At 42.3% G+C, this 18,535-nt stretch overlaps 1 protein-coding gene across 5 annotated transcripts in view; it reads left to right on the plus strand.

Annotated features, from left to right (window-relative positions):
- The window catches only part of SV2B (synaptic vesicle glycoprotein 2B), a 193,103-nt gene that overhangs the window by 117,891 nt on the left and 56,677 nt on the right, over window positions 1–18,535 (plus strand). For all 5 annotated transcript variants that reach the window (XM_054451622.2, XM_054451625.1, XM_054451626.2 and 2 more), the window contains one exon: window positions 8,180–9,023. In XM_054451622.2, coding sequence (XP_054307597.1) covers window positions 8,573–9,023 — 451 coding nt within the window. In that variant the 5' untranslated portion in view covers window positions 8,180–8,572. The remainder of the gene's footprint in view (window positions 1–8,179; window positions 9,024–18,535) is intronic.

Raw genomic sequence — 18,535 nt, forward strand, 5'->3', positions numbered from 1 at the left:
TTAGATGCTTCAAAGCATTTTCACAGATATATGAGAAAATATTGAGTCAGATGGCTAGATACGGTCTTAGAAATCATCCAGAACAGTCCCTCGCTTGAGAGGCGAGGAGCTGAGAACCCCAGAAGGTGAGTGACTTCATTCAGGCTCCCTCAGTGCCTTTATGGCAGGGATGGGACTATGATTCGGGTCCTGTCTCCAGTAGTCCGGTGGACTTTCTCTAACACAAAAGACTCTATTTGTACGGAGTCCCATGCCCTTACTCAGTACTCACTATTGCTATGACCATCTCAATTAGGATGGGAACTAAAGTAAAAGGTATTCGTTCTTATCGTTGCCAGGATCGTGGCTGAGACCCCTATAACAAAAGACAGATTAACAAGAGAAAAGCACACAGATTTATTTAATATAAGTTTTATGTGACATGGGAGCCTTCAGAAATGAAGACTCCCCCCAAAAATAGGGGAACTGTTTGTTGTTCTGGATGGTTGTGCAGCAATATGATTGGAAGACAAAAGGGCATGGTCTCATGAGAATGAGCTGGGGGAATTTACCAAGGCCTGTCTGCTCAGGTTCATCTCTGTGTCCCTGTGTCTTCAGAGATAAGGATATTCTTTTTCTTTAGGTATAGGGTGAGCACCTCTGGAATGAAGATTTTATGACCTACTTTAGAGGAAAGTCAGAACACATTTTTACAATCTGCTTCAGGGGAGAAGGGCAAGGGGAAGGACAGAAAGCCCCTCACGCTTCTGCTGTTTTCTCAAATGCCAAAGTGCCAAATTTTGGGGGAGTGTGTCTGGAACCTCACCCCTTTCCACAAAGCTGACACATATGAATATCTCATTAGTACCCGTCTGAGTGTGTTGAATCTTCTCTTTCTTTATATAAAATAGAATTACAATAAGGTTCTCAAGTAATATTTTCTCGGGCTTTGTCCCTATAAATGCCTCAGTGTCCACCGAATTCCTGCCAAATAGTTCCAGGAGTACCCAAGGGTATCCAGTCCTTCTAAGCATGGGATGTCTGCCATTTTCTTCTTCTGCCCTGACTCACTGGGGTGAATCTCTTGCCAAAGCTGACTGCAAGTGAAGTCATAGATGCTACTGACTCCTGCTAAAGGGACCACCAGATGTGCTCACTCTCTATGGGTGGGCCCTGAGGATACTGGTATCTTGGCTAAGGGAACCATCTTTTGTTATTGTTCACACCAGAGTTGCTATATTTTGGGCTTGCTTTTTCTTTTTTTTTTTTTTTTTTTTTGAGACATGGTCTTTCTCTGTCACCCAGGCTGGAGTGCAGTGGCATGCTCACAGCTCACTGCAACCTCCGCCTCCCGGGTTCAAGCCACTCAAGCCATCCTCCCTGCCTCAGCCTCCCTAGTTGCTGGCACTACAGGTGTGCACCATCACATCCAGCTAATTTTTGTATGATTTTTAGAGATGGGCTTTCTCCATGTTGCCCAGGCTTGTTTCAAACTCCTGGTCTCAGGTGATCCACCCAACTTGGCCTCCGAAAGTGCTGAGAGTACAGACATTAGCCGCTGCACCTGGGCACATTCTGGGCTCTTGATACACCATCAAGATTGGACAAAGCCTGGTGAAGAGGTTCAGAATTATCCTTCCTACTGGGCTTATGACCAAGATGTGCTCTGTAATTCTCTCTTCCAATAGGAAGCTCTTGGTCCCTCATGCAAACAGACTCCAGGATGCTTGCCAAATGGGTTTTTAAGACATGACAAAATCCTGGGATGAATGGAGCTTAGATTCTAGTGAAAAAAACTTTATTTAGAGCAGCCTATATTCCATGGATGTTAATGAGAATTCCAAGGAAAAAGAAGCCCATGATAGTGGGAAACACTGATTTTAATAGGTTAAATATTTTTTGGGGGTGGGGCAGCAGCTTTATTGAGGTATATTTTATATACCATAAAATCCACTCATCGTAAGTGTTCAATTTGATGATTTTTAGTAAATTCATAGAATTGTACAATCATCCCTATAATCCAGTTTTAGAACATTCCCATCAACACCCTCCCCACGCCCCTGAATTGCCTCAAGTTTACTTACAATCATTCCCCACTGTCACCCACAGCTCTGGGCAACCACTAATCTACTTTCTGTCTGTGGATTTGCATATTCTGGATATTTCATCTAAATGGAATCATACGACACGTGGTCTTTTGTGTTTAGCTTCTTTCATTTGACATAATGTTCACCCAGGTTGTAGTTTGTATCACTAATTTGTTTCTTTTTTGTTGCTAATCAGTATTTCATTGCACTGCACTTGGTTTATCCATTCATCAGCTGGTGGACATTTGTACTGTTCCCAGTTTGGGGCAATTATAAATAATGTTGCTATTAACATTTGTGTCCAAGTCTTTGTGTGGGCATATATTTTTATTTATCTTGGGTAGATTCTCAGAATGGAACTGCTGGGGTATTTGGTAAGTATATGTTTGACATTTTAAGAAACTGACAAACTATCTTCCAAAGGCTATTTTACATGCCCACTGTCAGTTTCTGAGGGTTCCAGTTCATCACATTCTAGCCAACACTTGCTATTGTCTGTCTGTTGATTAGAGCTATTCTAATGGATGTGTAGTGATATCTCACTGTGGGGTTAAGCAGGTTTTTATTCAGGTCTTCTCATAGCCTTTAATATAGCAATGTGCATTGTGAATTTCTGAAAGAGAATAGTGAATAGAAGATGCAGTGTTTCCCAAACTTACTTGCTCTTGGAATTCTATTTTTCACTGAAAGGAGAATATTAAAGGCCTAATGCTCTACAGAACAGATTTTGGGAAGTATTGCATCATTTAATTATAATATTTTTAACTTTGTTCCCTGTGATATTTAGTAATAAGCAAGAGTTTGCTGCACAATGATTTTGAGTCATATAGCATAGATGCAGAGGCTAATAGAGTGTAAAAGTTAAAGGAGGATGCTTAAGAGGTTAGCAGCATGGGAGGTAGTTGTTTTTATGAGTAACTCAATGTTAGTTTGTTTTTCTCTGTAGGTGGCTTCCTAGCCCAGCCCTGATGGGCCCCAATCTCATGGGGCATGAGGCTGGGCTCAAGCTTAGAACTTGGCTACATTTTAATTGTCAATACTTAGATAATAATCATAATTTTTATTTTTCATTTTTATTATTTTATTTTATTTCTTGAGACGGGGGTCTCTCTCTTTTACCCAGGTTGGAGTGCAGTGACATGATCTTGGCTCACTGCAACCTCCACCTCCTGGGATCAAGTGATCTTCCTTCCTCTGCCTCCTGAGGAGCTGGGATTACAGGTGTGTGCAACCACGCCTGGCTGACTTTTTGTATTTTTTTGTAGAGACAGGGTTTCACCATGTTGCTCAGGCTGGTCTCAAACTCCTGGAATCAAGCAATCCTCCCACCTCAGCCTCCTAAAATACTGGGATTACAGGTGTGAGCCCTCATGCCCAGACAATAATTATGATGACAACAACAATAATAGCTATTAGATCAGATTTAAATTGATCACATCTGTACCAGACACTGTGCTGAGCCCTCTTCATGGATGATCTCAGCTGAATTCTCACAATGACCCTACGATAACCATTTCACAGATGAGGAAGCTGGGGCACAGAGCAGTTAGGAGCTTGCACGCAGGGAGTAGATGTGGCAGAGTCAGGATTGGAACCTGGACCCTCTGAGACCAGAGTCTCTGTTGTACGTCCCATAATCATACCAAAAAGGTGGATCAGCCTGAAAAAATATTTTTTTAAAATCTTCATTACACAGGAATTATAGGATGCTGGAAAGATTTCCAGTCCAGAATTTGGCTCCTTAGGGTCATCATTGTTCTAGTCACTCTCGGCCTTTCCTTCCCACCTGATAGGAAATGCACCACTTGTTCTCTTGTGGGAGTCCCCTTGTGTCTGTCCTTCCAGCCCCATGGCCACCACCTTTGTCCAGGCCTCACCTCACCTCTGGACTATTACCAAGCATGCAGACACACACACACACACACACACACACACACACACACATGCATACATGAAAGCTTCTACCTGGTTTCATTGCCGTTAGATTTTTTATTAAAAACCAGGAGCACATCCCCACCAGGAGGATCTTTCCAGAGCCCTGCCCTGCTGCACTGCACTGCTGTGTCCAGTTTAACAACCTTCACTGGCTCTCTTTTCTCAAAGAAAATTTCAAACCCTGAGCAGGGTATTCAGACTGACTTCTGTTTCCTTCTGCATCATATCTCCCATAACCTCCCACTCCTGGATCAACTGCTGTAGGCCACCTGGTCTCTTCATTGCTGCCAAGACAAGCAAAGCCATCCTGCCTCCATACCTCTACATAGCGTTGTCCTCCAGCCTGCCATGCCTTCCTCTCCATTGTTTGTTTCTCTGAGCCCTTTCCTGCCCTTGGACGTCCCCACTACCTCTAGGATACTATTTCAGCAGATCCCAGCCCCTAGGATCCCTCCTTCCTTTGGAACCCCTTGGAGAACAAATATCTGTGGCCCTATGTCATCTATCTAAGTTCTTCAACCTCAGTCTTATTTTCTGTAAAAGGGGAGCAATAATAGTCCCACCTCATACAGTCGTTGTGCAGGTTAAAAGATGTAAAGCACATGGTAAACTTAGCACAGTAGCTGGCACAAAGCCTCAAGGCAAGTATTCAATAAATGAAAGATACTATTATTAATAATCGATTGTAATTTTTATTACCACACGATGCTTTGTGTTGTTTTAATCTAACTCTCTCATGAGGGGTAGATCTTCTGAGAATGGGGATCAAGTCATGTCATAGTCCTGTAATGCCTTCAGCATCAAGATCCCAGGACATGTTTGTTGAGGATGGGTGAGCAAACCCTAACCAAAGAGTTGGAAGCTCAATGTCAATGTGAGCTCTGCCAACGACTCAGTGTGTGACCTTGACTTGTCTTCTTGGCATCTTAGTTTCTTTCACTCTGTATCATCCCTAACATTCTGTTTGAACATGGATTTCAAATCCAAGCCCGATATTGATTCTCTGTGTTAATTTGGGCACATTCTCCAATCTTCTTAGTCCTCAGTTTCTTAATCTGTGAATAAAGAGAATAATCTTGTTTTACTATTGGCTGCAAGAATAAATGAGGTATTGCTTATAAAATGCTCACCTTAGTACTCAATTCAGTTGTACTTGTGGTTGTTTCATCATAGCTGTTTGATATTGTTATTTGATAAACACTAGGCCTGTTGAATGTATTTGTTTCTTGGGTCTGTCATAAAAGATACTACCAGTTGGATGGTTTGAACCACTGAAACTTATTTGTTTCATAGTTCTGGAGCTTAGATGTTCAGAATCAGGGTGTCAACACAGTTGATTCCTTCTGAGAGCTGTGAGAGAGAATCTGTTGCAGGTTGGGGAGCCTTAGGCTTGTAGATGGCATTTGTCTTGGGTCTTCACGTTGTCTTCCTTTTGAGCATGTCTGTCTCTGTGTCCTTTTGTAAAGACACCAGTCATATTGGATTAGAACCCATCCGAATGATCTCATCTTAACTTGATTACCTCTGGAAAGACTCTATTTCCAAATAAGATCACATTTTGAGGTACCAGCAGTCAGAACTTCAACATACCTTCATGCTATAGGGACACAATTCAGCCAGTACCATTGAAAATGATTAATAGTTGTATTTCTTAAATGAAATAGAAATGAAAAATCACTGGACAGTGACTCCCCTTTACTCCACTGTATTTGACATTCACAGCAGTTCTTTTAACTGAATCAGGTGAGTGGAGTTAGTTTTGACGAAGATCCACTTCCTTCTGCAAAGCAGCTCCCAGAATCTTTGCCCTGGGTGGTGAGTCCCACAAGTGCTTTTGGAATTGCAAGTCTATCATTTCTGGTTCACGACGTTGTTATAGGGCCCCCAGGATGGAAATAACACACCAGATCTCAGTCAGGTGGCATTCTTTCCATGTTTTTATAGCGCTCTGCAAACTCTCCTGATGTTTACATGTGACTTATATTCCTCCGGTGGTCCCTAAATAGATGTAATAAAAACAGATTAAGAATATTAATCTGACATGGTTCAGGCCAACATGGTCTAATAGAAATTTATTTACTGGAGATGGTGAAAAATCGGAAAGAGTAGAGTGCGAATCATTTCTTAGTAAGTATTTCTTGCTGGCTTCTTTGGCACTGTTTCTCAAAGTGCAGTCCTGGATTCCCTGTGTTGTTGGTGGAAAACGCAGATTGCAGGGCCCTGCCCCTATCCTGCAGATTCAGTGTCTTTCAGGGAGGAGTCCTGGAATTGGCATTTCTGTTGAGCTGCCCATGTTCTGAATGGTGCTTCACCCTGTAGTGTTTGAGAACCACTGGTTTCCATCCTCTCAGAAGGAAATGCATTGTGTTGTCTGAGTCAGATGGGTTTCAGTGCTGGAGTCTGTCCAGGGCTGAAGACTAGGAGGGCCAGGAAGCAGGTGTGGGGCAGAGGGCCCAGGGATGGGCTGTGGGCAGAGGGAGGAGTCAAGTAGCCATGGTGAGGACAAGTATATCCAATCCTTTGTGAGGTGACATCTGCTGAGCATGCTGAAAGGACAGCGGATTTCAGGTGTGACAGGGAGGCCTGTAAAGGTTGATGGGGTCTGTACTGTGGGCAGGTGGTTTGACCTGGGGCGTGAGTCTCTGGTAGCCTCAATGTGTGAGGTTCGAGCATTATCCCTATCAGAGGGTCCAGCAGCTGGGAGCACTGGGGTGGGGTAGGGGGTGTAGGAGGGGCTGACGCCTAGCCCTGAGGGGCTACTCAGTGAGGCGGGGCCTCAGAGCCGCTTGGAGAGAGCTGTGTGCAAATCTGGATTTCTGAGCTTGAACCAGCCCTTCTTCATTATGCTCTGGGAATCTGTATTTTTAAGGTCCCCAGGTGATTTAATGTGACAATCTCTTGGTATAGCATTTGGGAAGCATGAGGATGTTGGAAAGAGCTGGCTTTGGGACCAGTGACCTGGTCCTAGTGCTGTGACCTTGATCGCGTTACTAACCCACTCTGAGACAGTTTGATTATCTCTCAAATGAAGATACAGATATTTTTTTTCTTTCTTATTTGCTGTTGTGAGAATTACAGATAAGAGATGTGATACACTTAGCACACTTTCTGGCACACAGTAGGCCACAATAAATGGTGGCCCCAAGCCTTGTGCCACCTGAGATTCTAGGCACAATGAGAATCCACTGGGCAAAGGAGTCAACAGAGGGACTCTGATTGGAACTGGGATATAGGATGAGATCTTGGCTCTAGACAACATTGCCTCCTGGTGTCCAGAATTGGAACTAGGGGAAAAAAGCAACACTCATGTCAAGGCTTAAATAGTATTTACCCGTGCAGACCAGGCACTATTCTAAGCACTTTATGCACAACCTTATGAATTAAGTACTACTGTTATCCCATTTTATACAGGAGAAAATTGAGGCTTGGAAAGATGCGTGCGTGGTCAAATGGACCATTGTGCAGCAGAATTGTGTCTCAGACCCAGGTCATCTGGCTGTATCCTCAGCCCCCTGTTCCCGCCTGTTTAAGCCTCATATGAGGACAGAGTGGCCTTTGAACCACAATGCTGAGTCTCAAAAGTAAGCTGGGATTCAAGAAAAATGTTTCCGGCTATTTTTTTTTTGCCATACATTTCTAGATGTTAAATTGTACAGCCACTTCATGACAAAGTTAGAAAAGCTGGCATTTTCGTAGCAGAAACAGCTGTAATAGCCTCCACTATTGCCAAAGGCTTGATAAGTTCTAACCGAAAATCCATAACACAAAATTGTCTTAGAGTGAAAATCCGTTGACCACTTTATATTTCATTCTTGCATAAGATTTTTATTTTATTTTATTATTATTTTTTATTATTATACTTTAAGTTCTAGGGTACATGTGCGCAATGTGCAGGTTCGTTACATATGTATACATGTGCCATGTTGGTTTGCTGCACCCATTTCATGGGTCAATTAGAGCTTCAAAGGGCCTCTCTGACCATGGTTCCTTCTCCCTTAGCCTCCATCTCACTGATTCAATCCTCATTCAGTTGATAGAAATTTGAATGTCTGATCAAGATTTCTCCCACCTTACGCATGAGGCATTGGCATTACCAAATATATTGGCTTAATTCTGAGAGTATTTTGTTAGAATTTCAACCTTTGTAACATTCTTCTCTATCCCTTCTCTGTTCTCAGAGCATAACCTTCAGTGGCAGGACAAATCAGGCCAGCACGCAGTCTGCCAAGTCCTGCTCGCTCCCTGTCAGGAAAAACAGCTGGATCCATTTCTAATCAACACTTCCCTACACAACACTTCTGAGTCTCTGAAGGAGACCGGAGCTTGAAACCTTCCAGACTTCCAACAGACATCGAGTGCAAAAGGATATTTAGATTGTCTTTGCACAAATCTGGTTGATTTGAGAGACAAAGGGGGGAGAAAACGAGTGTGACTTTCACCTAAGAAGTCACATGAACATATTTCACATTTGAACCTACCTAATGAATGATGGTTATTGAAATAGCCCAAACCTCTACCACAGAGCGAGGGATATAGCTCAAGAGGCAACCAGGCAGACGCAGAACCAAGGAATGGATGACTACAAGTATCGGGACAATTATGGGGGCTATGCTCCCAGTGATGGCTATTACCGTGGCAATGAGTCCAACCCAGAAGAAGATGCACAGAGTGATGTCACCGAAGGCCATGATGAGGAAGACGAGATCTATGAGGGCGAGTACCAGGGTATCCCTCACCCAGATGATGTCAAGGCCAAGCAGGCCAAGATGGCGCCCTCCAGAATGGACAGCCTTCGGGGCCAGACAGACCTGATGGCTGAGAGGCTGGAAGATGAGGAACAGTTGGCCCACCAGTACGAGACCATCATGGATGAGTGTGGCCATGGCCGCTTCCAGTGGATCCTCTTTTTCGTCTTGGGTTTGGCCCTGATGGCTGATGGGGTGGAAGTGTTCGTGGTGAGTTTTGCCCTGCCCAGTGCAGAGAAGGACATGTGTCTGTCCAGTTCCAAAAAAGGAATGCTAGGTAAGTGGAAATTTCCAATGATCCCTCCAATGAAAGGGAAGGAGAAGTAAAATTTATCTAGTATCTGTCACTCTTAGGCACTTTAAATATATCACAATGTACCCATTTTGCTGTTAAGGAATTTTTATCTTAGAGAAATCAATTGATTGGCTTAAGTTTGCACAGCTAATAAGTATTGGAGCTTAGGTTTCTACTGAGGTCTACCTGACTTCTGAGCTCTTAGTTTGCTTTCCAGATTTTGTTGCCTCCTTGAGAGTCAGATTTCTTTCTTCTTCATGTTAAACCTTCTTCTATGTCCAAATGACAAATACATTTTGGGAGTGGCGAATATGGGAGTGGCAAATTAAACCTTCTTCCATGTCCAAATGACAAATACATTTGGGAAGAGATCTCTGGCTGGTCTCTTCCACTTGGTCCTTCTCTCTGTGTCTTTCCAGAATCTGATGGTGTCTGTTCCTGGTTTCTCATGTACATAAATGTTAGTAGGCTGAATGCCCACATACCCTGGGGACGATGATGGGCTTGAGCACACCAGTGGAGTCCCTGCAGGCTGTTGGGAACCATGCTGTGAAGCACAGATGGATTCTGCAGGATAGAGGGCCAGCTTTGCAAATCAATTAAGAGATCAGCACCATCAGAGCCAAGCATCAGCATCAGGCTGAGGCAGAGGGGATTTGTGAAATTAGAGAGAGGATGTGCACAAATGGTGTGATGTAGAAAAGATTCATCATCATATGGACAAGCATTTGTCTTTAGTCACCAAATGTCCTGCAAAATATATCTACCCTCTAAATTTAGAGTCCGTGAAATTAATTGTGCAGCAAACATGTAGTTATGAGAACTATGAGTCAAATTCTCATTCAAGACCAGGACATGCTTATGACCCTCAAGAGCTCAAAATCTATCTAGCAATTCAGCTCCTTCAGTCAACGAATATTTTTTATTGGTTTACCTTATGCTAGACTCTGTGCTCAGGATCTGGGAAGAAAATAGCTTTTGTCTCTCAAATAATTTGCATGTAGTTGAACAAACAGACATTAACAAACACAGAGAATTATTTGGTTACTGTAGGGACAGTCTCTATGAAATACCTGGTGCAATTCAGGTCCCCAATACTTGCTATAGAGCAAGAGCCAGCAAACAGTTCTGTAAAGACCCAGATGGTAAATATTGTAGACTTTGCAGACCCAGATGGTCTCTGTCACAACCACTCAACTCTGTCACTGTAGCACAATAGCAGCTTTGAACAACATGTAAACAAATGGGCGTGACTGTGTTCCAATTAGACTTCATTTACAAAAAATGGTCAGTGGGCCAGATTTAGCCTGCGGGCTGCAGTTTGCAATTCCCTGATTTAGGACCACTGTAAATAAAATTGAGATATAAAATAAAGAACCTCTGCATAAAGAATTGTCCCTGGGGGCTCTTAAAAATGGCTGTACATGTTTGTGTTTAACTAAAGGGCCATTTAAAATGATTAGAACTGTGTCAGATAAAACCATGAGGGCACCAAAAGAGACAGAGTATATGCAAACAGAAGAAAGGGCTTGAGAAGCAAGGATATCACCTAGAGTGATATCCTTTTTAAACACCAACATAATTTTAGTGTAGTTCTTTTTCATATTAAAAAATTCTGCTACCTGCTTTTAAGTATAAATAGTAGATTTTTTTTTTTAAAGGACAAAACCAAGCAACCAACAAACAACCAACAAAAACCAAAAACCCCAAACAAAACAAAACCATCTCCAACTGATGTAAACATTTCCGAGACATTAATTTGTTTTGCAGTATTCTCAACTGAAACCCTGGGTCCCTGTGAGTCCAAATTGGCAATGTCGGTAATGATTTCATGCCCTGCTGGTCTCTCTGGCACCGTGGTGCCTGGCAGCCTCATTAACAGAGCTGCAGTATGGTTGCAGCTCTTGCTGGCTCCTAGGGCAAATGCTGGGAGTTGCGGGAATGTGGTCTTAATCTGGGGAGTCCAGGTTTTTGTAATTTTTGCTTTTAGTGTCTGCCCAGAAGATGCTGTGACTCAGCCCAAGAGGAGCAGGCAGACCCTCTGAACATAGATGGACTTCCTGTGCACTCGTGGGACCCTCTTTGTGGTCAAGAAAATGAGTGTCTAAATGGATCCAGGGGGCTGGATGATTTGAGGATTTCATGAGGCCAGAATTTCCACACGCTGTCACATGGAATCTTCAGAGTCACCATGTCGGTTAGATGATCTTTGTCCTTCAGTGTGAACATGCAGAAACAGATTCAGAGAGTTTTATCTAAGGTCACATAGCTCATAAGTGTTGAGCAGGGGTTTGATCGAAGGTCTATTTGACTTCAAAGTCTATGCCCATTCTGCCACACCATACTGCCTTTCTCTCACGCCTCGTTTGTGGGAAGGAGGTCATGCCATGCACAGGCTGCTCTCTGTGTAATCAAGCACCTTATAGATCACTTGGAACACCAGACTGCTTCCAACAGAAAGGAAACATGGTGTGCTGATAATAATGTGGGCACTGGAGTCCAACCTCTAGGGTTTGGCAACTGGGTATGTCCTATATGTCATTGATCTGCTAGTGACCTTGGGCAAGTTATGACTCCTCTAATTCTCGGTGTTTCCATCTGTAGAATAAGAGCAGTAATACAGTGCTGTGAGGACTAAATGAGATAATGCAGGTGTAAAACAACCCACACTTGTTGCCACCTCAACAATGATTAGTTCTTGTTACTTTATATTCTGCCATTCTCCTGTCTGGCATTTGCAGTGAACTATAGCTGCAGTGAGATGACGAAGCAACGTGGCCCTGGAGCCAGTTGCTTGGATTTGAGTCCTTGCTGTGCCAATTCTTAGTAGTGTGGTTTTGGGAAAGTTGCCTGGCTTCTCTGTGCCTTGGTTTCCTTGTTTGCAAAATGGAGATAATAATAGTATCTACTTCATAGGATTGTTTTGAGGATTAAATGAGGTTAATCCATTTAACATGACTAAAACTACCTGCACCTAATCAGTGCTCAAGATATCTTAGTTATTATTATTGTCGATTGTGGTTGTTATTATTACTAAACTGATTGCTTGATAATGACTCAGGAACAGATTTTCTCAGGTGAGACTGCAAATTTCTTTCAGCCAATGTTTTTTATGGTAGACTTCTAAGATCAAGCTATCCTACCTCAGCTGGTGAAAAGGCTGTTTATGTTTGAGTGCTGCTAACTCAGTTCTCTCTTTCCGCATCCTCTCTCTGTTTTAAAAAGAAACTCTCTGGTTGGGTGTGGTGGCCCATGCCTGTAATCCCAGTGCTTTGGGAGGCTGAGGTGGGAAGATCACTTGAGCCCAGGAGTTTGAGATCAGCCTGGGCAACATGGTGAAACCCGTGTCTACAAAACACAAAAGAAATTAGCCAGATACGGTGGTGTATGCCTTTAGTTCCAGCTACTCAAGAGGCTGAGGTGGGAGGATTGCTTGGGCCCAGGAGACGGAGGTTGCAGTGAGCTATCATTGTGCCACTGTACTCTAGCCTGGGTGGAAGAGTGATACCTTGTCTCATTAAAAAAAAAAAAAAAAAGAGACAGAGAAAAGAAAAAGAAACTTGCTGAAAATGATGTCTTTACACTTGACTCCTACTTGACGGCCCAGGAAAGGAATTCAGTAAGAGAAATCTCCACTCCCAAATTCAAGTGTCAAATCATAGGATATTTTGCTATTTTTTTCCTGGAAATGAATGAATCCGTTTTGGAAAATAAAGAAATGTCCCTTGGCCAGGTGACAAAAATATGTGGGTGCTGCTGTTCTATTTTTCTGAGCTTTTAGAGAGATGAATGTTTGCTTCTCTTGAGCATTATGTTTTATTGGATCTTCATCTAGAACTGTCTCACTTGGGAAAGAAAAAGATCTGTGAGTATATAGTTAACATTAAAGGCTCAACCCTGCTTAGTGTCCAGCAGTTGGTCTCCTTCAACTCTCAATGAAGGAGAAGGCATTCATTTGTTAATTAAACTCTTCATCCATTCTTTTAAAAAATTGATTGAACATTACCACATGCCTGGTAGTCCTCTGGTTTATAGCAATACAAGGAGACAAAGTCCTGGCACTCAATGAGTGCCACTAATGGTGGAAATAGAGGTCACACAGAGATGTTAAATGCAAACACCACAATATAATCATGCAATGCAACATTCGGTATTATCACTTTTATTCAGATAGGAAGGAAACAAAGACAGTGTAAAGGGATAGAGCTTGAGGGTGGTGGTGGCGGGGGGGGGGGGGTGGTTCTAGAGTTAGGTGATTTGTTTTTGCAATTGCTCTATTAATGATTGTGTGACCTTGGGCCAATCTGAAGTCTTTCTTCTGAGATTCCACAGTTTTTGGTGGTTGATGAGTGAATCCACATGTATTTTAACTTTTCATGTGATAATTATGCATTTTCTGGGTATGTAAAAAAAAAAAATCACCCAAACAAATGACTAAACTTAGGAAGCTCAGGGCTGTGTGGCAAGGTAAGCCATTTGGTTCTTACAAATGACATCACTGACAACGGATTGCCATGTTTAGGAGTGCGGACTTGATTCCACTGGCAATGGAGAGCTGTTTAATGGGGAGCTATGAAATATGCCTTTGAGGAAGGAGGTGATAAGATGGGGCCTGTGGTTTAGGATGATCACTCTTCCCCAGTGATTTTGGTACTGAGAGTGCTTCTAGAGGAGCAGAATTTTGAGGATGAGTTTTCTGAATTGGTTCTGGGGTTTCTGGAATTGGCTTTCTAATCTGATTAGATTTAAATATACTTTTTTTTTTAGTGTGGGAGCCTTGTCTCCCTGGAGCTATTACTATTAAATGGCAAAAACTGCAATTACTTTTGCACCAACTTATAGGATGACAATATTGGCGACACATAAGGCAAACCAACCCCATCCTTTTCTGCCTGCATTTGATAAATTGACACCAATTTTTCACAACTGCAAATAAGCACCTCAACCTGGAACTGTGGGCTGTTCCCTACCTTCATGCCTATGAAAGTGAGCTTTACTTTCAGGCAAGAGTTCCATGTTTTTTGCCTGCAGAGTTTTCATTTCTTGGAAGGATCCAGTGACTTGTTGTGTATTTTATTGGCTGTTAGTTTCTTGCCGTCTGCAGTGAAAAGACTCTGGGAGTTATACCTTTCAGAAAGTGATTTAGAATCTAACAGTTGACCCCTGGGGCATGGTGTCTGTGCCAGCCATACGGAGGACACAGAGCAATGTCAGATGGGGCAGATTCATTAGAATAAATTGTGAGCTGAATTTTCATGGCAGCTCAGAGATAGATATATTACTCTGCTGTCATGAAAGATTATCCTGTGATTGTTTTATATGCAAATTCTAGCCAAGCATCAGGGCAGAATATTTGATTTATGAGCCGTGTTTTCTTTAGGCCTAAATTCATTGTCAGTTCCTGAAAGGAGGAGCCACTCTGTGTCTCAGAAGGGGGTGGCATGGAGGGGGGTCACTTGTCTGGCACAAAATATGTCCTCAGTGACCAAGTATTTACCTACTTACTCATGATGGTGAAATCCACCACTGGGAATTTCCATGTATTTCTTTCTGTGTTTGATTTATATCAGTTGTTCTTATTTATACTGTTTAGATCATGTAATTCTTCAGGATAGACTGATTACTTGATGCTCTTGTGAAAAAAAAAAAGCATCAGAAGAAATAGAATAGACTTAAAATGAAGGGCTCCCTTAGCAGACATACACGGATTGCTGTGTTTAGGAGTGTGGAGTTGATTCCACCCATAGTGGAGAGCTATTTAGTGGGGAGCTATGAAATATGCCTTTGAGGAAGGAGGTGATAAGATGGGGCCTGTGGTTTAGGATGATCACTCTGCCCCAGTGATTTTGGTACTGAGAGTGCTTCTAGAGGAGCAGAATTTTGAGGATAAATTTTCTGAATTGGTTCTGGGGTTTCTGGAATTGGCTTTCTAATCTGATTAGATTTAAACAGTTTATTTTTTGAGTGTGACATATTGTTATAGCAGTAGTTCCTTTTGAATTTTTCACATTTAAAATATAATTTCAACTTTTATTTTAGATTCAGTGGGTACATGTGCAGATATATTGTATGATGCTGAGGTTTGGGATACAAATGATCCCACCACCCAGGTAGTGAGCAAAGAACCTAACTGTTTTTCAGTCCTTTCTCCTCTCCAGTAGTCCCCAGTGTCTATTATTCCCATCCGTACGTCCATGAATACCCAATATTTAGTGCTCACTTATAAGTGAGAATATGCAGTGTTTGGTTTTCTACTCCTGCATTAATTTGCTTAGGATTATGGCCTCCAGTTGCGTCCATGTTGTTGCAAAGAACATGATTTTGTTCCTTTTTATGGCTGTGTAGTATTCCATGGTGTATATGCACCACCTTTTCTTTTTCCAGTCCCCTGTTGATGGGCACTTATGTTGATTCCATGTTAAAGACCCTTTTGACTCTATTTCTAGGAGTAAAGAGAGCACTGATAGTCCATGTTGTGATGTGGCAATGAAGATACACAAAATATCACTAGATACATCTAATCAAATACTTATAATAGCAAGAATCTGGGTTACCAAGTACATGATACCTTCAAACATTGTTGTCAAACTAATGAGTACAAAGACTTTGGCTGTTAGCACTAATGTTACTGGACAAAGTGGGGGAAAGAAATGAACGAGCCCAAGGACTCAAACTCCCAGCTCAAATGCTGCATAAAGGATTTGAAAGCTTCTGTGTTTCCCTTGAAAGAGATCATTATCTCCTGAGATTGCTGAAACCCAAACGCAGAATCTCATTCTGTGAGTGGCTGAATTACAGTGAAAATTGAATTCCCAGCCTTGCAGGGTATCTTCTGTTAAAGTGAGAACATTGACTGGGAAGGAATGAGATCCTGAAAGTCATCATGGGGATGTGTGGGAAGACTGTGAGCCCCTAAATTCTGATGAGTCTTCTTTGACAATATAAGCGTCCTCTCTGCCCCCGTTCAGAGGAGATGAACTCTGCATTGACTGAGGAGGCTGTAATTGCCTCTCCTGAGGCAGTTGCCTTGCAAGACTTGCTGATTCTCATCAGGACCCACCCCCTCTACTCCTCTTTGCTTCTAGACCTATAACGAGAGTCAAGTCCCATCAGGCCTCTAAAGGGGAGGCACAATGTGTGGACCATGAAGAGGTGGCTAGACTCCAAAAGAATGACTTGATTTTTCTAATTTACACACACACAAGCTGGAGAATATGTGTAGGAATGGATATTAAGGGTGTGGGATACTGGTGGAAGAGACTTAAAGTTGGGTCAGGCTAAATTTACTGTTTTGGGCCCACTAAGCAGAAATTCTGCATTTAATGTTGCAGCTTGTAGGGCTGGAAAAAACTCTACCATTTGTTTCATTGGTTGGCTGAAATGTAGACTAAAATGTGGCCCACAGTAAATGAAGTCGAAATGCCAGACCTGTGTTGGTTTATGGTAGAGGAAGAGATTGAAAGGCCTAGGAATATTTGCATGTTAGAGTGGATTTTTCATTTCAGACCTACTCACCCTCACTGGGAGGGTTCAGAGGACACATCTTTTACCATGACTATGTGAGTTTTTTGAGGGGGTCCTCAGTGTCCTTAAAGAGATCTGTGATTACTGTGCTCTCTGGAACAGACCTTACAGTGTGGACTGTAGTCACGGAGTTGCAACACCTAAATGCAGTGGGAATAATAGGATCCCAGGGTGCAAGGGCCAAGTGGTGGCACTCAGTCACCAAAGGCAAGGGGAGTGTGGTTATTGTAGTGGACAGCAGAGGCAAAGCAGAAATCAGAACAGTCTGACCTATGTAGACCTATGGTACTGGCTAGTTCATTGTGGCATTTTTAGAAATGAAATAAATAGGAAGCTACTAAACTCTTACTTGATCTGTATAAGAGTAAAGTTCTAGGTCAAGTGATCAGAAGTCTCATGAAATATAGAAACAGAGCACCATGGCTTCTCGGTCAATTCCCAGACTTGAGCCAGTTTACAGACCCAGAACCCCTTGAATGAAAGGGAGGCCGAATCTCCTTGGGGAGGGACCCCAGTAGATTGCCAAAAATTTATACCATTAATCTTTCTCTCAGTGTTCCCCAAAGAGACCTGTGGGCTTTTACTAGGTGACTGTGCATTGGGGAAAGGAAAATAGTCAGACCTTTTGAAGATACTTGCTCTGAACTGACACTAATTCCAAGAGCCTGAAAACGTCACTGTGGCCCATCGGTCAGAGTAGGAGCTTATGGGGATCAGGTGATCAATGGAGTTTTAGCTCAGGTCCATCTCACAGCGGGTCCTCAAACTTGTTCTGTGGTTTTTCCCCCAGTTCAGGAATGCATAATTAGAACAGACATCCTCAGCAACTGGCAGAATCACCATGTTGGTGAAGAAAGGATCATCAAGGAGAGAGACTGGAGGTGGGAGAACCCATAGAATGTTATTGGAGTAAGAAATATGCAATTCCTAAACTAGTCTTTAGAGGTAATAGTAGAAGCCATTTGAGTGTTTTGAAAAATTGAGGTTTTTATGTAGGCCTTAAAAACATTTCTGCTATAAGCACCATTATTTTCTTGTACAATTTATGCAAGGAAGAAAACCCTTCTTAACATCAAGAGATTTACATTTTTACACAGTGGGTTGTGTTTATTATAATACAGTCAGTGAATTCATAGTCAGAGGGTTGACTATTACAAAGCTTATGAGTAAATTCACTTTTCTGTAACTAACACACAATGAATAGAAATAAGTTCTTCTGCAGTCAACCAACCAACCACCTAGCCAGCCAACCAAAAAGCAAGCTCCGTACTCTCAAGATTAAGAGCAATGTCACAATTAAACCACCGGGGGTTAAAAAAAAAAAAATCTCTCGAGGAAAAGGTCTTGCACACAAAACACTCATTTTATCATGTGAGATACAGATTCAGTATGGATTTAGCTTTGAATATGACACTTTCCCCACTTGTCTACTGCTATTTTTTGTGCCTTTCAGCTTATTCCAACATCAAAGGAGAGAGCCTACTACCCGTCTCAAAAGCACTTGTGTCAACAACTTTAAATTATTAACTCCTTGTTGAAACTTACAGTTTCTGAGTTATTGGATTTTGATCAAGATTTAATCAAAGATATGTGGAGCTTGTGTAGATTTTAGTTTTACTGGGAATAAACAGCAATGTCTGGAAAGAGAGGGAGAAGCAAAGATAGAGAGGGGTAGAGAGAGAAAAGACAGGGTGGTAGAGGATGGTTCTTAGCTCCCAAGGATGTTGGGAAAATTAAATGAAATTACCCCTGCTAACTGCCCTAACTACTCTGCTCAGGATCTGCACACAGTAGGTGCTTAGTCAGTACTCATCCTGCTCCCCTGATCCAGCTGCAAAACCTGATGTTTTAGCTTCTCAGTTGTTTCAACATTGATTAAAGCAAGGATGTCTCAGGACATTCTGTCCACTTTGCCTGCAGAATATCTCCCTTGGCAATGTCACCTTCAAAGACTTTAATGAGTTATTTTT

This window comes from Pongo pygmaeus, chromosome 16 (genome assembly GCF_028885625.2).
Source record: "Pongo pygmaeus isolate AG05252 chromosome 16, NHGRI_mPonPyg2-v2.0_pri, whole genome shotgun sequence".
In the NCBI taxonomy this organism is placed as follows: Eukaryota; Metazoa; Chordata; class Mammalia; order Primates; family Hominidae; genus Pongo; species Pongo pygmaeus.